This window comes from Panthera uncia, chromosome D4 (genome assembly GCF_023721935.1).
Source record: "Panthera uncia isolate 11264 chromosome D4, Puncia_PCG_1.0, whole genome shotgun sequence".
Lineage (NCBI taxonomy): Eukaryota > Metazoa > Chordata > Mammalia > Carnivora > Felidae > Panthera > Panthera uncia.
In genome coordinates this window covers 83,817,398-83,842,820 of record NC_064807.1, presented here as the reverse complement: position 1 = coordinate 83,842,820, position 25,423 = coordinate 83,817,398, and the positions used below count along the sequence as shown (strand labels likewise).

At 58.4% G+C, this 25,423-nt stretch overlaps 1 protein-coding gene across 2 annotated transcripts in view; it reads left to right on the top strand.

The window, feature by feature from the left end:
* The window catches only part of NIBAN2 (niban apoptosis regulator 2), a 53,261-nt gene extending 28,679 nt beyond the window's left edge, over positions 1-24,582 (top strand). For both annotated transcript variants that reach the window (XM_049637757.1, XM_049637769.1), the window contains exons 2-14: positions 3,804-3,934; positions 9,259-9,387; positions 11,271-11,376; positions 12,634-12,801; positions 17,547-17,662; positions 18,184-18,288; positions 18,361-18,523; positions 19,813-20,000; positions 20,804-20,959; positions 21,461-21,577; positions 21,730-21,837; positions 21,960-22,071; positions 22,486-24,582. In XM_049637757.1, coding sequence (XP_049493714.1) covers positions 3,804-3,934; positions 9,259-9,387; positions 11,271-11,376; positions 12,634-12,801; positions 17,547-17,662; positions 18,184-18,288; positions 18,361-18,523; positions 19,813-20,000; positions 20,804-20,959; positions 21,461-21,577; positions 21,730-21,837; positions 21,960-22,071; positions 22,486-23,069 — 2,183 coding nt within the window. In that variant the 3' untranslated portion in view covers positions 23,070-24,582. The remainder of the gene's footprint in view (positions 1-3,803; positions 3,935-9,258; positions 9,388-11,270; positions 11,377-12,633; positions 12,802-17,546; positions 17,663-18,183; positions 18,289-18,360; positions 18,524-19,812; positions 20,001-20,803; positions 20,960-21,460; positions 21,578-21,729; positions 21,838-21,959; positions 22,072-22,485) is intronic.
* Positions 24,583-25,423: the final 841 nt, after the last annotated feature.

The following is a 25,423-nucleotide window of genomic DNA, read 5'->3' as shown; positions in this document are numbered from 1 at the left end:
GCTTAACTGACTGAGCCACCCAGGTGCCTATGTACTTCTTGAGTTTGGACAGCAAGGCATGCCTGTCCTGGCAGTTGGGTGAACTTGGGGCCAGGGCTGCTGCGCTCTGTTTGGGGGTGCAGGGTGCCTGGGGCCATCTCCTCTTTTCCTACTCCCATTTTCTGTCCATTTCTGCCCATACCTTCTCTTCTCTCCACCCTCTGCCTGGTGACTCCCACCCTAGTCCTCAAGCCCTCTACTCCTGGACCCTGGTCCTACAGTCCGGCTTGGATAACTTGTCCTATCCCAATGGGAGGGCGACAGTGGGTTTTCTTTTTGCCCCCTACCCCACCCGACCCTTCTCAGCCCAGATACTTCAAGCCCGTCAGCTTCACCTTTGCCTTCTGTCTCCTTCAGGGTCACCTTGTTCTGGTCTTCACTTCCTCAGCCTCCCCAGCTTCCTCTTCAACCTACAGCAACCCCCTTCCCCACAATCGGGCCTTGACACACCTCAAGGGATGATACTTTGCCCTTCTTGTCCCAGTCCAGCCCCGGGGCCTTCTAAACCTAGCCACCCCCTGCTTGGATGCAGTATCTGGGTTTTGCTGAGGGCATGCTATGGGTTAGGCAGTCCTGGGTACGAGTTCTGACACAGGACAGCGGCTTCCTGCTGGGCCTGGCTCCCCAAGGGTCAGGGTGGATTCTGGCCCTTCTGGAAATAATGCTCTGAGGCTGGGTGTCCCAGGGGCTGGTCAGGCCCCCCCCCACCCCCCCGCCCCGAGCCATGGCTGAAGGACCCTCAAGATCCCGCATGCAGGTAGAGTGCCTGTTGGGCATGTGACTGCTTGGGGCAGAGTTGGGGCAAAACCCTGGGCTGAGGCTGCGTGCCCTGGTGGCTGAGAGCCTGGCAGTCCAGTCCTACGTCCGCAAGCCTCCGTCTCCTCCCTAAAATGGGGAAACAATAGCCCTGACTCCCTAGGGTTTGATGAGGATTCTTTGGTATCTGGCACGTAAAACATGCCCACCCGCTGGCTCGGATTACCACTCAATAAGTGGTAGCCATGATGGTGATGATGATGATGATGATGATGATGATGATGATGGTGGTGATATATCAATATTATTGTCATCTGAGGTCCCATTTTTCTCTCTTTGGCTCCAATGCATTACCCCGTCTTGTCTGCTCCCCTCACCCCTCCCTATCCTGCCTCATCATTTTTCCAAAACAATTCCCGTGGTCTTTGAGAGAGTTCTGGTTGTTTATGGCTTTTAAAAAATAGGCATTCAAAGCAAATTCCTCATTTGTTCCCCCCTTCCTCTCCCCAGATCGGAATCTGGACAGGCATGACCTCATTCCAGGAAAGGGGACCACAGGCAGGGTCTACGGAGAGGGGTCCTTGGGCTGAGCTGCCTCCAGGGGGCATAGAGGGAGTGGGCCTGCCTGAGACCCTGGGCACGAGTGGCACGAGCTTTCAGTAGCCAGCCAGCCCCCCCCCCCCCCCCCCAACCTCCTAGCTGGGCCCCAAGACTGCATCCCAGCTCCATCACCCACTTGCTATGTGACCTTGTGCCAGTGACTTAACCTCTCTGGGTCTCAGCTCTCCTGTGACATGGGAGTAACACTAGCCCTACCTCACAAGGTTATTGAGAAGAGCACAAGGTGTGTTCTTGGCACTCAGAGACCAACCATGGCGGTGGGCGGGGGGGGAGGGGGGGTGCCATGTCAATCCCTTATTGGAGACAGGACCAGTTCTTCGTTTTCTTATTTAATATTTATTTATTTATTTATTTATTTATTTATTTATTTATTTATTTTAACAACGTTGAAAAAAAATGTTTTTTAATTTTTTTTTTTTTAACGTTTATTTATTTTTGAGACAGAGAGAGACAGAGCATGAACAGGGGAAGGGCAGAGAGAGAGGGAGACATAGAATCCGAAGCAGGCTCCAGGCTCTGAGCTGTCAGCACAGAGCCCGACGCGGGGCTCGAACTCACGGACCGTGAGATCATGACCTGAGCCGAAGTCGGACGCTTAAGCGACCGAGCCACCCAGGGGCCCCTGAAAAAAAATGTTTAATGTTTGTTTATTTTTGAGAGAGAGAGAGAGAGAGAGAGAGAGAGAGAGACAGAGCATGAGCCAGGGAGGGGCAGAGAGAGAGGGAGACACAGAATGCGAAGCAGGCTCTGGCCTCTGAGCTGTCAGCACAGAGCCTGATGTGGGGCTCGAACTCCCAGACAGTGAGATCGTGACCTGAGCCAAAGTCAGACACATAACCTACAGAACCATCCAGGTGCCCCTATTTATTTTTGAAAGAAAGAGTGCTGCGCATGTGCATGCATGAGAGCGGGGCTGGGTGGGGGGTGGGGGGGGGGACGACAGAGGATCCCAAGCGGGCTCTTCACTGACAGCACAGAGCTCGATACGGGGCTCAAAGTCACGAACTGTGAGATCATGACCTGAGTTGAAGTCGGGTGCTTAACTGCCTAAACCACCCAGGTGCCCCAGGACCAGTTGTTCAAATCTGGAACCCAAGACGGTCAGTGGTGGTTTCACCGCTAAGACTGGACTCATCCACCATTGAGTCCCGTCTTAGTGTGCAGGGACCTGAGGTCCAGATAATGGAGCCACAACTTCTCAGGGCCAGGAAGTCTCTCCTAAGGAGAAGGCCTCCTGGAGTGTTAACAGTCACCACCCTCCCTGGGCCTCGGTGTCATCATCTGCAAATAGGGATGCCCAGGCAGGGCCATTACTGAGCGTCTGCTGTGCATTGGGTGAGCTCTGGAGGTCACAATAGTCGCCTTCCCTGTTCAGAAAGTGCTTTAGCAGCAGAGAGAAGCAAATGGCGGGTGAAAGCCAAAAGGTGGTTAACTTAGAGGAGTTAATTTTAGAATGTTTATTTTTTTTATTGTGGAAGGAATCATGGTTGGTAAATAATTCAAATGCTGTAAAAGTGAATAAAGCAGAAAACGCAATTCACTCGGCCCTCCTATTCCCACACCCTGGGTCCCACCCGGAACAGTCAGGAGTGCTGCCTTCTGGACCTTTTCCTCCGTCTCCGAGTGTAAATAACTTACAGGCACAGACAGGGGTAATTTTAAGTGAGGTAATATTTAACATGTGATTCTGTAACTCGCTTTTCCTTACGTGGACAAAGGTGGACACCTTCCCTCGGGTGGTACCTGTGGGTCCCCCCACCCACTTCCTGTCCCACGTGCACTGGCATGTTCTGAATCCCTCTCCACGCACGCGCATCTGGCCCATTTCCGCTGATTGCCTTGGTGAAAATATACTGTACCTGCCCTTCTGTGACTTGCTCCGTGGGTAATTCCTAGAGGAGTGAGCCCGGCATCCGGGAACCGCATGCACCCTTAAAATTGTACGCGCAATGGTGTCCCCCGCCCCTCCCAGAAAGGCCGTCCCAATTTCTAGAACCCACGGCTCTGAGTTGAGGTGCCTGTTTCTCTACACCCCGACTGGTCTGACCCAGGGGGAGGGTGGGGGGAATGGAATCTCCATCTGCATTTGCTTGGGGACTGGGAGACTCAGCTGTTTTCTTTCCCTTGTCTGCTGGTTTCTCGTGTTTTCTCTTTGGTGATTTCTCTGTCTCAGTCGTTGCCCGTTTTCCTGTCCGAAAGTTCACCCGCTGTGTGCAGGAAACGCACAACTCCGGCCAGAAACGCAGTGCAGGTGAAAGCGTGGAGCTTGTGCAAATAGTTTTACGAGCAGGAATTTGGAGCTTGGCTGGTGCCCCTCCCTGGGGCAGGGCTGGGCGGCTGCGGGTAACCATGACGACCTCACAGGCCTGTTTGTTCTTCCGTTTCAGAGAAAACCGGGAAGATCCTGACGGAGTTCCTCCGTTTTTATGAGGACCAGTATGGCGTGGCCCTCTTCAACAGCATGCGCCACGAGATCGAGGGCACGGGGGCGCCGCAGGCCCAGCTGCTCTGGCGCAAGGTAAGAGGTGCCAAGCCGGGGTCAGGGTGGGCTCTGACATGGCTTGAGCGAGTGGCTTCCCGTCCCTGGGCCTCAGTTTACCATTGTTGCCTTGATGGTCCCTAGGGTCCCCACCTATCTTCTGAGTAGGCATGTAACCCGGTGGTCTTACCAAGACCCCTTCATTCACTGTGGGCGACTCCCCGCCAGCTCAACCCCTCCATTGGTGGAGCTGGGGCTCTGGAGTCATCTTGGCAGGCCCAGGTTCAAGCCCAGCTGCTCCTCTTAAAGGCCAAGTGCCCGTGAGCAAGTCACCTCACCTCGTGGAGCCTCCGTTTACTCATCTGTGAAATGGGATCAGAACACCTGCACTGGGCGGTTGTTGGGATTAAAGATGAGAATCAGCCAGGCGCCTGGAGCAGGGAAGGTGCTCGGTGAGCGCCGGCTGATAAGTCAGCATCAGCAGCCTTGTCATTATCCTGTTATTAGCAGGATTGTGTTTGCCCAGTAAATATTTGTCGAGTGAGAGCCTGGAAAGTGTGTGGCTCCAGCCCACGGGTCAGCATGGGCTGAAGGAGGCAAACAAAGCCTCCTGGGAAGGGGACCCTGTGACTGGCCTTGGTGTGGGGCTGGGGGTGGGACGGGCATAGAGGAGGTGAGGGAATGCCAGAACACGGCGGGGGGGGGGGGGGGGGTTGCTGTGAGTGCCTAGCTGGAAGCCAGCGGTCTCAGGCTTGAGCCCGTGGGGTGAGAAGCTAGCCCTTGCTAGTCAGGGGGCGGTCCAGGGGGCCCTGACTCAGCCCAGGGAAATCCAGGGCATTTCCTTTCGGTGACCTTCACTCTCTGTCCCCTGGATGGCCAAGGGGTGGCAGAGGGAAGGGTGACAGGAAGGAAGGGTGCCAGCCCCACCTCTGCAGGTGGCCTGGCCCTGGAGTGGCCAAGCAGTAGTCCAGAGGCCCCTTACCCTGGCTGGTGGCCCCTGGACGCCTCTGGGGGATTCCCCTCTGGGGAATCGGCTTGGCAGAGCCGATCCCGCCTGGGAGTTGGGTCCGAGCTAGGTCAGCCAGGCAGCCCCAGCGCCGGTGCTCAGGTCCTTAGTAGCTGAATTCCATGTGTGGTGGGCTCCAGAGTTGCCCTTGATCACCTCGCCACACCTCCCCGCCCAGTCCTGTTGGCTTCCTGTGGGCTGCCCGGGTCAGCCCGTACGCAGGCTTCGGGTCCCAAGACAGAATGGTAGAAGAGGGTGGGGTCTGGTGGGAGAGAACTCGGGGCACCAGGGCCAGAGCCTCTTGGTAGTTGGCTTGGCCAGTCAAGTCAGCCTTCAGGGCTCTGTCTCCTCACCTGACAGGTGGGTGCCTCCTGTAGAGGGCCGCGGTGAGGACTCCATGAGAGAATGAGGGGAGCAGGTGGGGTTCCTGAGGGGTGTGAGTCCAGACTTGCCGGGTAAACTCCAGCCCGTGGCCTCACCTTCCTGAGCCTCAGTTTCTCTGTGTGTGAAATGACACTCAGAACAGCCACCTTGGGCCAGAGGAGTGCGTGCAGCCTCCAGGAGGGGGTGGGGATTTCATGGGGCTTCTTGAGGCCAGATGGGATTCGGATTGTGCGGAAGGGGACCGGTATGGGCCTCTCTGAGGTGGCAGAACAGAAAGAGTCTGAGAAGGCCCCAGACTAGGAGGGTCAGGTTTGTTTCCTTCCTCTCCTCACCCTCTCCCAAACCCAAGTGGTGGAAAATATGCCAGTTTACCACGAGACCCGAGGGGGCCAGAGCTGGCTCACTTGACCTGGCTTTCAGGATGTGTTGGTGGTTTCTCAGCGGGAGGGGGATTGGGGATGGCTGGAGGCGTCAGCTGGGGGGGGGGGAGGGAGTGGAGGGGGGATGGCTACTGATGACATAGAGGGAGTACCCTGAAAGAAGACAGGCAGGCCCACAGTCGGTGCCACAGTTGACAGAGCTGGGGCAGCAGAGGGGCCATGCTGTCCTCGCTGGTCCCGCAGACACTCGGGGAGACAGGAAAACGTCATTTACATGACAAACTGGGTACCACGAAGGAGAGGACAGAGTGAACTCAGACTGGGGGGGGACTCTGACCTTGTCCGGGTGGTCCACAATGGCCCCTCAGAAGAAGGGCCATCTCCGCTGAGGACCTGCTAGGAGAAGAGACCATCAGACTGTGGGAGCAGCACGCGCAGGGGCCTCCGCTGGGCCTTTCAGTGGCTCATCCAGGATGGTGGAGGCAGGACCCCAGCCAGGTTCCAGATTTCCTGGAGGGTGGGCCAGGGCCGTGCATCGGAGCCCGAGAGCGTCACATGACCAGAAAGGTTGTCTGGACCCTTGGTGTCGTGGCCACCTCCCCACCTGGTGACAACAGAGGGCAGAGGTGCCTGCACCGGGTGTCTGGCAGGTGCACACTTGTGTGGTAGGAAAGCCCAGGTGAGCTGCTCTGGGTGGGCACAGCTGGGAATGCTCCCCTGTTTGGAAAAGAAACATCACAGGTTGCCTGGGTCCCTGAAGTGGGTGACCTCTGATAGAGCAAGGCACGAGAATCACTGTGCATGAAAAACACCCTTAGTAATGCCTTCATTTGTTTATTTTGAGTTTATTTTTATTTATTTGGAGAGATCTAGAGAGCAAGCAGGGGAGGGGCAGAGAGAGAGGGAGACAGAATCCCAAGCAGGCTCCTCGCTGTCAGCACAGAGCCCGATGCAGGGCTCACACTCAGGAACCGTGAGATCATGCCCTGCGCCGAAATCAAGAGTCGGCTCCTTAACTGACTGAGACACCCAGGTGCCCCTAGTAATGCCTTTCATGTTCATTGTAGGAGAACCGAAGTAACGCGTAAGAGGAGTAAAATGAAATCAATCACCTACAATCCCTGAAAAGCAGGGATTTTTGGTCCCATTTTGCCACTCCGGAAATCGGCCATTGTGGTAAATCATGATAATATCTTTTTTTTTTAATTTTTTTTTTTTAATGTTTATTTATTTTTGAGACAGAGAGAGACAGAGCATGAACGGGGGAGGGTCAGAGAGAGGGAGACACAGAATCCGAAACAGGCCCCGGGCTCTGAGCTGTCAGCACAGAGCCCGACGCGGGGCTCGAACTCACGGACCGCGAGATCATGATCTGAGCCGAGGTCGGCCGCTTAACCAACTGAGCCACCCAGGCGCCCCTCATGATAATATCTTAATAGAAATAATACTAATTGTCATAATAACATCAATTGTTTTTATTAGAAATAATACAGTAATAATGGTAATAGTAGTAAAAAAAGCAACAACCCAGAAATGATAAAAACGGCAGTTGTTTTGTGTGGGTGCAGCTCTTCTAGCTGGCACGGCCTCATTCTGAGGGGTTATACTTCTGTCCACACCCGTGACATGGGCTCAGGCTCAGAGAGGCAGAGCCGCTCGTCCAGGGCTCCCGTGGGACGGGCGGTGGAGCCGGCACTGGAGTCTGTGCTCTGACCACTCCCCACCCAGTGAAGATTCCCCTCGCAGCGCTGGAGAGCTTTGGAGAGTCCAAAATATTTCGCCTGGGCTGTCAGGTTCCGTTTCATTTCCAGCAGGCCTTCCAATGGAAACACGACTCTGCCATTTGAAAGTCTTCAAAATAAAACCCAAACCCGCAAGTAGCCGCCCTTTACGGGCTGCCTCAGGATCTGGGGGTGGACTTGGGGGGCGAGGGGGCTGGGAAGGCCTCCCCAGGCCTCCCGCTGCCCCTGAGTCAGGGCTCCTGCCTCCAAACTGGAGGCCTGGGGTCTCACTAGCAAGGGTCTTACCAGGGTGTCAGGAGAGCGGTCTGCTCTTTCTTTCTAGAAAAGATGGAGATTCGAGAGCTGGGTCGAGAGGAGGTCCCTGTCTATATATAGCCCACTAGCACAGCTTTGTGACTTGGGCAAAGCCCACTGTGTGTGCGCATGGGGTGGGGGTGGGGGCCGTGGTAGGGGGAACCATTTTCTTTTCCTGTAAATATTTTTATCCCTCGATAGGAAGCAGTTGAGGGGTCCTATTGTTTGAGTACAATGGCCCTCATTTTCCAAGAGTGTTTTGGCATTTCCCCTTGAAGAGTAGCGGATAGATTGCTGGGAAGAGGGGGCCCCTGTGAAGAGGCAGGGCCTCCGGGGCCACAGCTTGGGACCAGGGCTTACACCTGGCTCCAGCTGCAGGGGGCGGCCCGAAGCCGAGCCAGGAAGCTGGGAAGGGTTAGGCACGTCAATAACACTTTCTCCTGTTATTACATAGGATACGTGTCTAGTTTTTGCAAAAGTCACCGTATTTATTGCAGAACAGATAGAAGCTGTTGCACCTCCGCCCGTCCAGGAGTCAGCCTGCTCCCTGTGGCCTCTGTATCTCCTTCCCTGGAGCTTCCTGGTGTGGGCTTGCTCAGGAAGCAAGCTCTCAGAGATGGCCATCCTCCCCCCTCCCCAAATCAGTCGGTCTGTGGAGCGGGGAGACTGACACAGACCAAGCCATCCTGACACTGGCTGCTGCGTATCTCGAGCTGAGCGGACTGCCCGTCAGGTGCCAACTGCCTGTGTGATCCTTGCACATGTCACATTCTTTGCAATACTTGGGATACCTAGGTGAAGTCAGTGCTGTCACTGCTCTCATTTACAGATGAGGAAACTGAGGCTCAAAAGAGGTGACGGGATAGGCCCGAAGTCGCACTGAGTCAGAGGTGAAGTCAAAGTTGGGACTTTTCAGGAAGATCTGGGCGTTTCTAATGCCCACATTGGTCATCGGTCTGCCAGGATGCAGGTCAAACATTGAACCCTCCAAATTGAGGTCCCCTCCAACCCCATCCAAATCCGTGGAGTGCCATTTTGTTAGCTGACAGAGCTGGGGAGGCTCTCTGGAGCCACCTTGGCCAGGTTTTTGTTACCCTGAGCGGAACCTGAGGCCTAGAGCAGGAAAGAGACTTTCCCTGGCACTAGGGCCTTCACCGTACTGGCCTGCGGACATATGCCCTCCACGCTGCAGTGGGGGGTGCGTGGGTTAGCAGCCTGCCATGGACTCCAGAGACCTATCCCAAGGTGAGCGTGCCTGTCTAGGGCCAGGACAGAGTGGGAGACCTTGGTCCTGGCTGGGCCCTGAAAGCTGGCCTGGGTTCAAGTCCTGGCATCACTATGGCTCTGGGTGGACCTTGGGGAAGCCCCTTCATTGCCCTGAACTTCACTCTCCTTATCTGCCTCATGGGTAAGATGCAGCTTTGCCTCCAAGAGGAGGACTTGGGGGGATGTGCTCAGCAAGGGGTGAGCACGCTGTCCCCTTCTCAGGGGACCCCGTTGCCCTGCTGGACGGTCGGGGGAAGCCACGCCTCACTCACTGCCCCGCCCCACCCCTAGGTGCCGTTGGATGAGCGCATCATCTTCTCTGGGAACCTGTTCCAGTACCAGGAGGACAACAAGAAGTGGAGGAACCGCTTCAGTCTCGTGCCTCACAACTATGGGCTGGTGCTCTACGAGAACAAAGTGGTGAGCCCCCCCCCCCCCCCCCGCCTCAGTGGCCCCCCCTAGTCTCGTGCCCTGCCCCTTCTCTGCAGCCTCCACCTCCAGCCTGCTTGTTCTGCTGGGTTCCCTCTAAACAGGTGTCCAGGTGCCCAGCTCTGGGGTCACCTTTCACTTTGCCTCCCCCTGTAACCAACTCACCACTAGCCCCTCCCCACCCTCCAGGTTGCCTCAAGTCCGTCCAATCCCTCCATTTCCAGGCCCTAGTCCCCCTCCCCGCCCCCTCTTCCTGGCTGGGCTCCCTGAAGCTCTTCAGACCTCTCCCATCCTTGCTCTTCAACAGCCACAAGAGTCTGGCCATTCCCTTTCCCCGCCCCGCCCCCTCCCCCCCTTACCCAGGGTTGTGGTCCCATCTTTCCTTCCTGATTCCCTTGCCCGCCTTGCAGCCCCCTGCTCTGTACTGGGTGCGTAAGCATCCTGCTGATTGTTCCTTATCTTTGCCTTGAGCCCTTGGGGAAGCCCTACCTGTTTGAGCCACAGACCCAATTTCTACTACCAAACATTTCTCCGAAGTAGCCAAAAGGACAGGCCCAGAGTGCCCTCTGTTCAAGGAAAATCAATGTTAAAGAAACGTAAACAGTGTGGGGGGAGCGGCCTGATTGCCCAGGGCAGTGGTTCTCAAACTGATAGCTTGAATCAGAATCACCTGGGAGGCTTGTTGAACAGGTTGCTGGGCCTGCCCAGTTTGGTCTAGGTCTGAGTGGAGCTGAGAATATGCATTTCTAACAAGTTCTCAGGTGATGCTGATGGTGCTGATGACCTAGGACCACACTTTGCAAATCGGTGTCCCGGAGGCCCTGAGCCATTCTGAAGAAATGTGTTGGGTAGTGACACCTAGTGGCCAGGTGCAGCATGGCAGCCCTGCTGTATGAGCTATGACCTCAGAACCACTTTTTACCCACCCTGGTGTATGAAAGCAGCGTCCAGACCTAATTCTCCTCCAAAGGGGGCTTGTGTGGAGCTCAGAACCTAGGAATTTGGTGGACAGTTCAGGGTAATGATCAAAGACTCTGGACGGGGACAGACCAGGTTCATGTCCTAGGTCGGCTGTGTGCCGGCTGTGTGAACTTGTGGCTACCGATGGTACTCGCCTCTTGGATTGTGAGAATTTTGTGAAAGGAGGCTTGCATTGTCCTTAGCACGGTGCCTGGTGTGTAATAAACACTCAGGCAGTGGTCGCCGCTGGTGACAGGGACGGCAGTGCCGGTCACGCTTACAGTGCCTGGTGGTGAGGCCCTGTGCTGATCCTATCACATGGATCATCTCAGTGCTCACACAGCCCTGTGGGGTAGGAGCTGCCCCTGTCCCGGTTTTATAGACCAGGGAACTAAAGCATAGGAGGTGAAGGAGCTTAGTGTCAGCATCACACAGACAGTGTTCAGTGGAGCCAGGATTTGAGCCCAGAGCCTGGATCCAGGTCACTACAACACGTGGTTTTTCTTTTCTTTTTTTCTTTTCAATATTTATGTATTTATTTATGTATTTATGTATGTATTTAGAAAGGGACAGAACAAGAATGCAAGTGAGGGAGGAGCAAAGAGAGAGAGGGAGAGAGAGAATCCCAAGCAGGCTCTCTCGCTGTCAGTGAGGAGCTGAGCGGACCTGAGCTGAAATCAAGAGTTGGGTGCTTAACGGACTGAGCCACCCAAGCGCCCCCTACACCGTGTGGTTTCTAATCAGTGGGTGGGCTCCTCCTCCTCTTCTCTCTCCCTCCTCCCCTTTTCCTTCCCCTCCTCCTCCCTGCCTCAGGCAGACAACACTGAGAGGGCCCTGGAGCCAGACCTGGAAATGAGAGTTAGGCTTGGCCACGCTATAACCCTGAGGGACCATTCCTCTTGTCCCTTCCTCAGGCCTACGAGCGACAGGTCCCACCACGGGCTGTCATCAACAGTGCAGGCTACAAAATCCTCACCTCTGTGGATCAGTACCTGGAGCTCGTCGGCAACTCCTTACCAGGTAAAGGACCCCCCATCCCAGGCCGAAATGCCTTGCTTAGGCCCAGGACATTGCCAGAGGGGAGGGCGGCCCTGATCCCAGAGCTCCTGTCAGTATTTGCAGAATGGCCAGGCCTCAGCAGGGAGGCTGAGAGGGGGTTTGCCTGAGGCCGAGCTGGATTCAGTGGGACTGAACCATTGTCGCTCTCGCCTGCCTGCCCACTTCCTGAGCCTTACAGTCACAACTATGCAGCGGGGGTCCCACTCTCTGCCCTTCCCACCTCCCTGAGGCCTTTTAATGCCCCTGGAGAGGATGACCGAGGTGAACCTCTTTGTAAACTGTGGAGTCAGTACTGCATTTGCGAGGAGTTATTCTAGGCGTCCTGTTTCCACCCCACCCTGCCGGGGCTCCCGGAAGCCTTACAGGAACACATCTGCCTCCCAGATGATCCCAGGGAAACCAAGGGGTGGGGGAGAGGCTGATCTAGGGGGCAGTCTGTGCCCCCGCATAGGGCTTGGGAGTACAGTGCCCCGTGTGGCTGAGGGCTCAGCTACAGCCCAGCATTCCTGGATTCCAGCCCCGACTCTGGCTTTGTTTTTGTTGTGTCTTCTCCGGCAACTTGGCACCGAGAGGACTGACCTTGGGGTGTCGTGTAGACCCCTCGAGGTGCTGTGTACACCCGAGCCCCACCCGGGGACTCAGAGCCAAGGCGCAAAGAAGAACTATCATTGTATGATTAACAGTGGCAAGGCCCCAGCCCAGGACCACTTATCTCACTGGATCTCGAATATCCTTGCGGACACGGACAAAATGGAGAAAAATCTCCTTTTATTTATTTTCTGTCCCCCACCCCCCCACTTCCCCCCCCCCCCCCCCCCCCCTTGGACATTTAAGCCACACTTTGGCCTGCACGGCTGAAATTTGAAGGGAAACCCAAGAAGGTAATGCTCGGCCTTTGAGCCCGAGGGCTCTGACTCTGTGTTGTGTTTTCTGCACGGAGCGTAGAGCCTTCCCCAAGATGCGGCACCAGCTCTGAGAAATGAGTCTGCACAGACATCAGGGGGTTCTGAGGTCCCTTTAGCCAGGCTGTGGGGGATGCAGTGAGAAAAAAAAAGGATGCTGCCTTCTTGCTGACTCACTGGTCAGCCCAGAACAGGCCAGCCCTCTCTGGGCTGGAGCCGGCAGCCCCTCGGAGCCAGGCCCAGGCATCTGCTGCCCGCCTCCCCCGGCAGACGGAAACTGCGGAGAGCAGCGGCTCAGGGGACCCTGTCTCCTCAGGGACCACATCAAAATCGGGCAGTGCCCCCATCCTCAAGTGCCCCACGCAGTTCCCGCTCATCCTCTGGCACCCTTCTGCACGGCACTACTACTTCTGCATGATGACGGAAGCGGAGCAGGACAAGTGGCATGCGGTCCTGCAGGACTGTATCCGGCACTGCAACAATGGTGAGACGCCAGCCGGCCCTGGGGTGGCAGGGGGGAGGCCTCGGCGCTGAGTGGCGACACCTAGTGGCCGAGTGCGGTGCGGCAACCCTGCTCTACTAGCTGTTGCAAGTATCCGGCTCGGGGCTGTAGGAGGCCACTGCGATGTTGCCCTTTAACCTTCTTCCTTGAAGAAAACAGTTCTCTGCTACTCGGTGGGGGGGGAATATTTGGGGAAACTGTTCTCAGAGGGGTATGATTATTGAGCCCTTGGACCCTGGGTCACAGAGTAGCAATCTCGATTCTGCCTCTTTCTAGCAATGGGACTCGGAGCCTGTATAAAATGAGATAATAATCCCTCCTGAGTCTTAGGGTGTTTGTAACGAATCACAGTGAGAGTCCACCTGATGCTTGGTGAGGACTTATTTAATTAAAAAAAAAACAACTTTATTTTACTTTTTTTTTTAAAGCTTATTTTGAGAGAGTACACTGTGTGTGGGAGGGGCAGAGAGAGAGAGAGAGAGAGAGAGAGAGAGAGAATTCCAAGCAGGCTCTGCACTCTCAGCACAGAGCCCGACGTGGGGCTTGATCTCTTGAACTGTGAGATCATGACCTGAGCCGAGATCAAGAGTCGGACACTTAACCAGCTGAGCCACCCAGGGGCCCCTAAAAAGATTTTATTTTTAAGCAATATCTACACCCAACATGGGGCCTGAACCCACAACCCCAAGAGTCGCACACTTCACCGACTGAGCCAGCCAGGCACCCCATGACTTTTTTTTAATCGTATCATTTCTTACCTCACCCCTCACCGGTAGGGTAGCCTAGAAGTTCATGTCCTTCCTCGGGGCCTCAGGGTTCTCTTCTGTCAAGTTATGAGCTCTCTTTCTGCTCACTCATTGACTCAGCATTTTTGTGTCTGGGCACTGAGGACCCAGCAAGGGGGCAAGACTCGGTTCCTGCCCCTGTGCTTCTGGTGGTCTGGCCGGGGAGACAGATGTTAAACAGGAGCAGCTGCCTGGGGTGCTGGGTGGAAGCCTGGAGCGCGTGTGTGTCCTGGAGGGGGCTGCCCCTGTGTGTGCACAGAGGGTGGGCTAGCAGAGGCTGTGTGCGCCCTTGAGGTCACAGTTCAGCCGAGACCTGAAGGGCGAATGGTCCTTGGGTGAGGGGAGGTGTGGAGGGAGGGAGGAGTGTTCTAGCCTTGAGCCCGGAGGCAGGAAAACAGTCTAGAGGAGGAACTGCTTGAGGCCCTGCAAGTGGGGGAGGGTGACCCCAAGTGCTGGCAGGGGCACTGGGCCAGGTCAGGAGGGCCCTTCAGGGCTCTGGAGCTTGATCAAAATAGGGACAGTGGGGCACTGAGGGTCTTTCTGCCTGTGGCGCAGGAATGGCCTGTGCTGATTGTTCCCGACTTCCTCCTGATGACCTGGCCTGGGGCAGTGGGGGGAGGGAGCCACCGCCCCCACCCTCCCTGCTCCTGCCCACCTCGGACAGTGTGGGCACTCACGCCTGGAGGCCAGGCTGCTGTGGTGACTCGGCTCGCCCCACCCATCCTTTCAGAGCCACCTCTGGTCTGGAATCTGTGAGGTGGGAGGAACCAGGTCTTCAGTCAGGCCAACGGCTGTCACCTGGGCCAGGCCCTGGGCCAGGCCCGGCCGCCCACAAAAGGCCTCCTGTTCCCAGATCCCTGGGGGCTGCTGGGCCAGGGCTGGGCGGAGGCCATCTGGGCTCTGGCCGCCTGGCCTGGGTACCGGCCCCGCTCCTCCCTTCTTCCTCCCTCCCCTCAGCCCCGGCCCGGCTCTGCCCTCTCCAGGTTTCTAGGGCTAATGGCTGACCTGGCAGGGCTACTCCAGGCCAGGTCCGGGGTGGGCTCCCCACGTGTACAATGTGAGGATGACAGGTTCGAGCTTTGTGGGATCGCTGGGAGGCCTAAATGCGCTGGTTTGGGCAGAGCTCTTGACCCCGGGCCGGGCACCGTGCAGAGAGCTCGCCAGGGAGGCTGAGGGAAGCCCCGTGGGTGCGGGTGCTGTGGGTGGAAGGGGGTGGGAAAGAAGGGGCATCCTGTGGCTGGTTTTAGAGAAGCCTTCCCTCCGCCCTGAGGACTGTGGGAAAGTTCTCTGCTTCCTCCAGCGTGGAGGCAGGGCCTGGAATTGCTCACTCGGGGGCTGCCAGGAAGTGGGGGGGGTGGGGTGGGGAAGGAGGCCAAGCTGGGGGGACGCCAGCCCGTCCCAAGGCCCCCCTCACATCCTGCATTCCTGGAGCAGCTGGGGGTGGCAAGAGGCAGCTGGGGCACGGAGCTGAGCCCTCAGGGTGGGCCTGGGCTGCAGAGGTCAAGGCCTCTTCCTGTCTGACTGCCACCCCCCTTCGCCTGCTGCCTGGGGCTGAGGAATGCAGCTTCCTTTCTCAGTCTGACCCTGAGGACCCCACAGGCAGGAAGTCGCCAGGTCTGGCTGGAGTCGGCTGGTCCTGTGTTAGAGCCCTAGGGCTGCCATTCCTTCCCTAGCTGTGTGTCCTCGAACCAGTAACTTGGTGTCTCTGAGCCTGTTTCCTCATCGGGAAAAGTGGGGCTGTTTGAGGATTGGATGAGGGAATGCATGCGAGGTCTCAGCCCAGGGCTAGCGTCTCAGTCCACTTGGGCTGCCCTCACAAGGTGCCGCAGACTGGGTGGCTTAAACCACGGTTCGGGAGGCTGGAGGTCCCAAGGTCAAGGTAGCTTAGTCTTCTTCTGCGGCCTCTGCCTTTGACTTGCAGTGACTGTCTTCTCCTGTGTCTTCGCACAGTCCTCCCTCTCCCTGTGCACGCTTTGCATCCAATTCCCTCTTCTAAGGACACCAGTCATGTTGGATTGGCACTCACTCTAATGGCCTCATTTTATCTTAATGACCTCTTTAAGGGCCGTATCACCAGATACAGTCACCTTCTGAAGTATTAAGGGGTTAGTTAGGTCTTTTAACATAGCAGTCTGAGGGGGGACACAGCGCAGCGCCCCCCTACCCCGTGACAGCCACACTGGGGGGGGGGGTGGTGGGGGGGAAGGGCTCAGGACGGGGCCCCTCTCTTGTAGAAAACTCAGCAGCTCAGCGAGCAGAGATGTCCTAAGGGTCTGAGGCTGCACGTGTGGCCACGAGAGCCAGGCCTGGGGACCTCGCAGCCTCCTTCCTGCCTCCCCAGCCTCCCATCGCCCCGTCCCGCCACCTGGAAAGCGGCCTGGCCTTGCCAACGCCCCTGGCTTGTCGTCTGTAAATGGAAATGCCCTCATGTGAGAGAGGTTGCATGTGACGCATGGCCCACATTTTCTAGGCAAACCCTGGTCTCTGGGAAACCGTGTCCTCCTGAGAGCCTGAGGGGAGGGGGTGTTCTCCCCCGGCCTCGTGGGCAGCACCCACCTCGGGCTCTGCGCGCACCCCAGCTCAACACCCCTGCTCTGTTCTGGTCGCACCTGCCTGATCTCCAGTCCCTGAAATGTACTGGGGAGACCCTCCTCCCTCCCCCATCCCGGACCAGGATGCCGTCTGCAGAGGTGGGGCTGCGCCCGGTTCCCACCGCTGAGACCCCCCCTGGACTCTGACAGTGACTCCTGTAGTCAGCCAGATGAGAGGGGGTCCTCCCCTCGAGAGGGGCTTTTTCTCTGCGGGAGTGACTCAGCCTGCAGTCATCGCCGTGGGAGCTGGGGTTTCGGAGGCGCGGCTGCTGTTTCCCCTTCCTCGGCTCCGGCTCCACGGACACAGCGGTTGGGGGCGTGCTGCCAGGGTGGCCGCCCGCTGCCTGGCTCCCGGTGCTTTACCGTATTCTTCCCCAAGTCGGATTTTGCAACTTCCTGCAGCTTGCCTCCCCAGCACCGGGTCTAGGGGGGCCGTGCCTTGTTCGCTGACCCACCTCATCAGCACCGGGAAGGTGGGCGCGATCATGTGGGGCCACCAATAGCACAGTACCAGTAATGCCACCAATAGCACAAATCCAGGACTGGTGTTTTTTAGTCAGACCCGGGCGCGGTGGGGAGCGAGGCCGACCCAGGGCAGTGGCTCACTGCGGCTGCCGGAGCCTCACGGTGGATGTGTGAGGCCAGGCCGGGTCCTTGTTCCCACTGTTCAGAAGAGGAAACCGAGGCCCTTAGGGTTCAATGATCTGGAACAAGAACTACGGCACAGGGACCAGAAATCCGCCCGTTGCCTGTTTTTGTAAATCCAGTTTTCTGGGCTCGTTGGTTTCCAGATCGTCTGTGGCTCCTTCCCCGCTGCCGTGGCAGCGCTGGGGAGTTAACGACAGAGCTCATCTGGCCCGCGAAGCTGAAAATATTTACTGGCTGGCCTCTTGCAGGGAAAGTTTGCGGGCCCTGATGTAGACAGGGGAGGGAGCAGACTGGAATGAGGACTCCTGGGTCCCTTTGACTCCCTCTCTGCTGTGCCGGCCACCTCTCCTGGCACGGGGTGGTGACCTCTGGGCCTGGCTCTGCCGCTCAGTGGCCTGACCTCGGAGCCTGCCTGTTGATCTGTCAAGTGGGGTTAAGGACAGTCTCGGGCGTGGTTGGGAAGGTTTAAGAAGATGAGCGTTCAACGGAGATTGCCTTGGTGTTGCTGGTGGAGGGTTATCATCGCTGTCGCTGTCATCGCAAATGCTACCATCACGGTTACTATGAGGGCAGTGGAGTTGCAGGTGGGGGTGTGCACGTGTGTGCACTTAGGGCGGGTGCGTTCGGGCAGTCAGTCCATTGGTCTTGGTGAAGGCCATTGGGCCATCCCACGGACTCCTCCCTCCCCCCCTCTCCTGAGCAGGCATCCCTGAGAACTCCAAGGTAGAGGGCCCTGCGTTCACGGACGCCATCCGCATGTACCGCCAGTCCAAGGAGCTGTACGGGACCTGGGAGATGCTGTGTGGGAACGAGGTGCAGGTGAGGACACTGCGGAAGTCACCCTAAGGTCCAGAGGGTAGAGCCAAGCCCAGAGACTCTGGGCTCGGGGGGCCGCTCCTGGCTTGCAAGGAGACAATAAGACCATTTTGGACGGGTGGAGATACTTATCTGATCGCTTATAGATCACCTATCCTGACCCAGGTGCGGGTGCTGCTGCTCCTTAGTCTGGCTCTCTATCTAGCAGGAGAAGCAGACATTTGACAAAGAAACATACATACTTCTGTGTGCAAGTGAGGGGGAAGGGGTGTGGTATTCCAGACAGGGAGGCAGCGTGTGCAAAGGCCCTGAGGTGGGACCCCGATGCCGAGGGTCCCGTAGGTCCCTCAAGCAGGTAAGTTGGGACCTGGTGGAATGATGCTCAGGAGAGAGGCCAGTGGAGACGTGAAGCCAAGGTCAAGCCCAGAGGTGGGGCTGGAGTGGCCAGCCTGTGGAACGTGGAGGGGCACCCGCCATCTGGACATGCTCCAACCCCTGCCCCGGCTTGTGGCTCTCGGTCCTAGATCCTGAGCAACCTGGTGATGGAGGAGCTGGGCCCTGAGCTGAAGGCAGAGCTCGCCCCGCGGCTGAAGGGGAAACCGCAGGAGCGACAGCGGCAGTGGATCCAGGTAGGTGGGTGTGGAGGCGGGGGTCCCAGACCCGCCTGGCACCCTCACGCTGACTCGCGGCACTGCCCCCAGATCTCAGACGCTGTGTACCGCATGGTGTACGAGCAGGCCAAGGCACGCTTTGAGGCGGTGCTGTCCAAGCTGCAGCTGGCCCGGCCAGCCATGGAGGCGGCCATCCGCACGGACATGGACCAGATCATCACCTCCAAGGAGCACCTGGCCAGCAAGATCCGAGGTAGGCAGCCAGCTGCCGTGCCTCAGGGGCCGGGGCGGGCCGCCTGTCTGTGCCACCGACCCGCGTACTTTTCACGCTAGTGACTTGATTCAATGGTCATTTAAAAAAAAAATTTTTTTTTTTTGTTTATTTTTGAGAGAGAGAATGTACATGCTCATGCGAGTGGGGGAGGGCAGAGAGAGAGAGGAGGACTGAGGATCCAAAGCAGGCTCTGCACTGACAGCTGAGAGCCTGACGCAGGGCTCGAACTCACAAAACGGTGAAATCACGGCCTGAGCCGAAGTGAGACGCTTAACCGACTGAGCCACCCAGGCATCCCATCGATGGTCATTTTTAAAAATGAAATCAAATCTGGGCCGTTGTTCTTCCGACCCCTGGGAGTTGTCCTGTGGCTATTTCTGCAAACCCAGACCTGGAAGATGTAAAACTTGACCCTGGGGTTAGTATAGGCATCAGTTTAACTGTAATGATTCACTTTGATCACGTCTCACTTTTCGGGGTCTGTTCCAGGCCCCTGTCCCCCCCCCCCCCCCCCCCCCCCCCCCCCCCCACACACACACTGGCTGTGTGCGGTTTCAGGGCTGGTCCGTTGCCTGAGGACTACGCTCTCCTACCTGTGTTCGTTGTGAGCCGGATGGAACACTGAGAGCTGACATTTATCTTGGGCAACAAACCATCAGCCAGCCAGAGAGAGGGACATCAAAACACGCCCTGGGTGCAAATGGAGCTGGTCATGCCCCCGAGCAAGCAGACTTTTACATGGCGGTGCAGACCCAGGCACACCGGCCCCGTGTGTGAAAAACCCAGAGGCTCGCTGAATCTGCCAAAGTGTTTTTTGTTTTGTTAAAGCAGTAAGATGGCTAGAGAGGGGTTTTTTTCCACCTTGAGCGAAGCAGAACGCTGACCCCTCTGGACTAGCAGTTTTAGTTTCTTGCCATCAGAGTTTTAGAAAGATCAGGGTCCGATCTCAGAATCCCCTGTTGTTTAAAATTTTTTATTTTTGAGAGCGCGCGAGTCGGGGCAGAGAGAGGGAGGACAGAGGCCCCTCAGCAGGCTCCAGACTCTGAGCTGACAGCAGAGCCCGATGCGAGGCCCCAGCTCACAAAGAGCCAAAGTCGGACGCTCAACCGACTGAGCCGCCCAGACACCCTTCCCGTTTTTGGTGCATGTACCTACAAATCATTCAGTTTGCTGATGTCACTAGTGGTTTTCTTTAAAAGCTTGGGCTCCAGGTGGCTGGGGGTGTCCCCCGGCGGTGCCCTCAGCTCACCTGCTCCCTCTGGGTGCAGCCTTCATCCTCCCCAAGGCAGAGGTGTGCGTCCGGAACCACGTCCAGCCCTACATCCCGTCCATCCTGGAGGCCCTGATGGTGCCCACCAGCCAGGGCTTCACCGAGGTGCGGGATGTCTTCTTCAAAGAGGTGACGGACATGAACCTGAACGTCATCAACGAGGGCGGTGCTGACAAGCTGGGTGAGGTGAGGCCAGGCCCCTGCCCGGTGGGGGGGGGAGTGCCTGCTGGGCGTGGGTTTGCTCTGCCCCGCCCCTGCCAGGCCCTCCTGCCTCCTGCGATCCAGGGCGTAACTTGTCACCAGAGGGGCTGCTGGACACCCGGAGGGCTGAGGGTGTGAGAAACGGGGGGCAGCACTCAGAGAAAAAGGGGATCACTGACCCCCTCCACCAGGCTTTATAAACCAAGTAGGTTCCTGAAGTATCAAAGGACTTAACGGGGAGGGAAGGAGAAGAAGAAGGGGAGGGAGAGAGGGAAGGAGAAGTGAGCTTCTGCCAGGGGGCAGAACAACTTACATGCCTTTTCACGTACCCCAACATGGGGGCCGGCCCATCTCTCTCACTTCTCAGTCACCTGGTTCTCAGGGTGCACATCCTTCTATATCTGATCCCATAACCTTTGCTCCCCTCTTTCACACCCTGGACTGAGGGGTCCACAGACAGCAAGAATCCTAGAAATTGAGAACCAGAAAGGACCTTAGAGATCATGAGACGCTATCTCCTAATTTTGAGGCTGAGGCTCGGAGCCGCTGAGCGACTTGCCTGAGGCCACCTGGTGCCCCAGAAGCGATGAGAGCCTCCCTGCTGGCACCAGGCTGCGGGGCCTTGCTCCGGCCTTCGTTCTCTGGGCTCCCCCAGCTCACCCTGCCGCCACCCCCTGCAGGCGGCCAGTGCCTGGAGCCCCAGCGCCCAGGCAGGGTGTGGGTCTGCAGGCACTGCCCCCGCCCCGGCGGCCCCTGCTCAGGTCCCACGCATCCCTGCTTCCCTGCAGTACATGGAGAAGCTGTCCCAGCTGGCGTCCCACCCCCTCAAGATGCAGAGCTGCTACGAGAAGATGGAGCCACTGCGGCTTGACGGGCTGCAGCAGCGTTTCGATGTGTCCAGCACGGCCGTGTTCAAGCAGCGAGCCCAGATCCACATGCGAGAGGTGGGCCCAGAGCACCCCCCTCCCTCCTGCTCCATGCCCATCACCCACCTTCCACCGGCCCAGTGTAGGCCCCTACCCCGGGCCTTAGGCCCTGGCCCCCGTGCAGCCCCTGGAATGCTCACTCCTGCTCCGGCCTCTTGGGCGCTCCCGTCTGCTGGGACGTTCGTTCCTCTGGCTGATCTGGCCTCCTCTTTTAGGTCTCTACCTGGAGACCCCTTCCTCCGGGAGGCCCTCCTTACTCCCCAAGTCCCTTCCTGCAGGGCCCAGGATCTCTGCTTTCTCGAGGCAGGGACTGGCCCGGTGCCTGGCATTTTATGCCAGTGCAGAGTAGACATTCAGGAAAGATGTGGGTGAACGAGGGAATGAGCACCCAGGCCGCCCCTATGCCTCCCTGGCAGGCCTGGTGGGGGCTGGCTGAGGAGCCCTCCCCTCCCCGACGCTTGCAGGAAGGGGGCTGTGCTCCTTCCGGGGCCTTGACGCACCCCATGGTGTGCCCCGCAGCAAATGGACAATGCCGTGTACACCTTCGAGACCCTCCTGCACCAGGAGCTGGGGAAGGGTCCCACCAAGGAGGAGCTGTGCAAGTCCATCCAGCGGATCCTGGAGCGCGTGCTCAAGGTGAGGCTGGGCCCCTGGGCCGGTACCAGGATGGCTGCCCCTGGGGGAGGCACCACAGACCCCTGCCCCCACGGAGGAGGAGGAGGAGGAGGAGGAGGGCAAGGCTCAGGTCAGACCTAGCGACCCCGCCCCTGGCCCCTCTGTCCTGGCAGAAATACGACTACGATAGTAGCTCGGTGCGGAAGCGATTCTTCCGGGAGGCGCTGTTGCAGATCACCATCCCCTTCCTGCTCAAGAAGCTGGCGCCCACGTGCAAGTCGGTGAGCCCCCCGCCCCGGCCAAACCTGCCGCGGCCCCCCGCGCACAGCCCCCTCCGCGGTCCCCAAGCCCAGGGCGGGCCTGACCACCCCCTGCTCTGTCCCTGCCCACCCTGCCGCCGCAGGAGCTGCCCCGGTTCCAGGAGCTGATCTTCGAGGACTTTGCCAGGTTCATCCTAGTGGAGAACACGTACGAGGAGGTGGTGTTGCAGACGGTGATGAAGGACATCCTGCAGGGTATGGGAGGGCCGGCACCGTGCCGGGTGGGGACTGTCACTGCCCGGGGGCTGGTAGACAGGGCTGCTGAGAGGTCTTCCTGCAAGGATGGCGAGACAGGCCTGGGGGTTGGGTCAGGCACGCGGTGGGGACGTAGGAGGGTAGACTTGCTTCTCTGGGCCTTAGTGTCCTCTCAGGTCTTTGGTACGAGGGACAGGCTGACACGGTGGTTACCAGCCCGGTAACCACTACTCCTCACCAGCAGTGAGGCCTGGCCGGGTGGGGGGGGGGCAGTTCCCAATCATGACCCCAGGTCTGGCTGTCGGGAGGCCTGGAGGGGATGACGTGGGTCATATTTGGGCGCAGTGTAGGGGGTGGTGGCGGCGGCCGTGGAACCCGTGGTAAATGTCCCGACCCCCCTCTTGGGTTCCGCAGCTGTGAAGGAGGCCGCTGTGCAGAGGAAACACAACCTGTACCGGGACAGCATGGTCATGCACAATAGTGACCCCAACTTGCACCTGCTGGCGGAGGGTGCACCCATCGACTGGGGTGAGGAGTATGGTGGCAGTGGTGGGGACAGTGGCAGCCCCAGCGTCCCGGAAGCAGCCCCGCTCTCGGAAAAGCGACGGCGTGCCAAGCAGGTGGTGTCCGTGGTCCAGGACGAGGAGGCAGGGCTGCCTTTTGAGGCTGGCTCGGAGCCACTATCACCTGCGTCCCCGGACAGTGTCACCGAGCTGCGCGGTCTGCTGGCCCGGGATCTGTGGGCTGAGAGCCCCCCGCCAGCTGGCCCTCTGCTCAACGGGGCCCCCTCCCAAGAGAGCCCCCAGCCCGTGGCAGCCCCTGAGGCCTCCTCGCCGCCAGCCTCGCCCCTTCGGCAACCCCCTCCTGGAAAAGCTGCGGACCTTGAGCCCCCCAAACCTAGTGACCAGGAGACTGGGGAGCAGGTATCCAGCCCTGGTGGCCGCCCCCCCATCCACACCACCACCGAGGACAGCGCAGGGGTACAGACTGAGTTCTAGGCCGGTCGCCCCTGAGCTTCTGCTGGACATGGGTCACCCCTTCCAAGGCACAGGCAGGCTTGGCTCTAGGCAGGGAGCCCCGGGTCTGTGCCTTGGGGTGGAGGTCGGTGGGGCCATTGTGGCACCTCTGGGGCTGGGCAGGGGTGGCCCACCTGAGTCACTTTATTGGGTTTGGTCACACTTTGCTCCTGTTTTCTCTTCTGTGGCATGATCTCGGGCTTCCTGCTTGTGCTGGAAGCTGGGCACAGCTGAGGTGTACCCAGTGATCACTGATTCCCTGGGTCCTCCTCTCCTGCCTTTTATGGCCTCGGTTTCCCTCCCGGGTCTTGCCAGCCTTCTCAGAAAGATGGAGGTAGAGTGGTTGCTTGTTGTGTTACTGGGCCACTGGCTTCTCTCCCTTCTCACCAAGGGCTTTATCAGAACCAGGACCAGGGAGCACTGGGGGCCCCAGTGTCCTCCTCAATCCAGGCTGGGCCCCGAGAGGCCAGTTTGGGAGGGGACATGGGCCTTGTTTTCCATGCTCTGGGTGAGGGGAGGTGCAAGGAGGGGTCTTCCGGCTGTAGCCAGGCTGGGGCTGCTGGGTTGAGGGGGATGCCTCATGGAGGAGGAGGGGTGAGGCCGCTTGGATTGGAATGAGAAAGGCCCAGAATGTGCTGGTCTGTGGAGAGGAAGTGTCTCAAGGGAGGGAAGAGAGGGTCTGTGGGGAAGTATTGCTGGGAATGTCTTCAAGGCAGGCTGAGGCAGCAGAGGGAAGGCTGCTGGGAGTGGAGTAGGCTTCTGCACCCCCCCCCCCCCCCCGCCCCCACCCCGGCACTTAGCCTATCTCCTGTCTCTTGGCAGCCAGCCTCCCGGAGTCCCTCTGTCCCCCTTGCCTGTCTCGGCCACACGCTGCGGGTGGGATGGAGGGGAGCGTGGCCGTGTGCTCGGAGACGGGGTCTGCGGGGTGGGGATGGAGATTCATCTGTGGGCCACCCCCAAGGTACACATTGTCCACCAGGGGAGCCGAGTACAGCTCCCCAAGGCGCCGCCGGTGGCCCCTCTGAGGATTTGGGGTCAGGCTGTGGCTTGGCCGTTGTTGCCTCCAAGTCACCTCACCCTGAAAATTCCCTTCTCAGATGCGCTCCTTCCACAGCGGCTTGTTCCTGGGGGTGAAGGTCTAGCCGAGGTAACTCCACCCTGGCAGCCCTGTCCCCAGGGACCAGGACTTCCTGTCCGCCCCAGCGCCCTCCTCCGCCCCGCACCCTCCGTCCCCTTCCTAGGGCAGGGGCTTCAGACCCATGGGACATACGGTGGTGGCTGGTGTTCAGGGCCCCCTTGGTCCCCCCAGCCGGACTCTCCAGTGCCTCACTAACCTTCTGCCATCTCGTTCATGTGTTCAGATGCTCTCCTCTAGTGCCTTGGGGTTTTCTCAGTCGTCATTCCCAGATATTGTACTGAAAATATTATGCAAACTGGTTAAGCTTTACTAATCAATAAATGATTTAAAGCCAGTGGCCTGTGTGCGTGGTGCCAGCAGGAGGAGACCGGGGCTGGGCCTGTCCCACAGCAGCAGTGCGCCCTGGCTTTCTGGGCTCAGTCCGAGTGCCTGTGTTACCCCATCTTAGAGGAAACCGGCCCCGAGAGAAGGCGTGCAGGGCACGTAGGTGACTGGCCTGTCGGCAGCTCGGCTGAGCCAGATCGACTGGCCTGTCGGCAGCTCGGCTGAGCCAGATCGGTGCAGGGTGCTCCTCGCGTAGCCCCTGGCGATGGTGAGGCCAAGGGGGATGGCAGCAGCTTGCAGGCCATGTGGCCCTGGGGCGTGCACAGCGGGGGTTGGCCCCTGGGCTCAAGCTGGATCCACAGATCCAAACAGCAGTGTTGGTCCTCAAGACTCTTCGCACAGCCTTTACCGAGCACTTACTGTGGTGTGTGCGCTTTCTGTGCAGGACCAGGAGCCCCAGAGCCACTCCGGGAGGGGGGTGTCCTCATTACCATTTCACCACCATGTAAACTGAAGCCCAGGAAGGTGTGAACCCTTGGTGGAGGTTATGGAGCACGGGACACACCCCCTGGCTTCCCTGGTGCCAGCCTGTCCACGGCGGTCTGTGGCTGAGGGCTGGTCAACGGGGCTGGGTTGAGAAACAGCAGGGACTATGGGGGCAGCGGCCAGAGATTCAAGTGCAGTCTTGCTGTTGTCCTTGGCAAGGCACCACACTCAGCCTCAGGCTCCTCATCTATAAAAGGAGGGGGCGGTCCTAAAATTCCTTTCTCCCAGGGCCTAGTGAGGGGTCCAGGTGGTTCGGAAAACACTGTGCCCTAAGTAGCCCTGCCCACCCAGGTCTCAGTCTCCCCTCTTGGCCAAGGTGAGCCCAAGT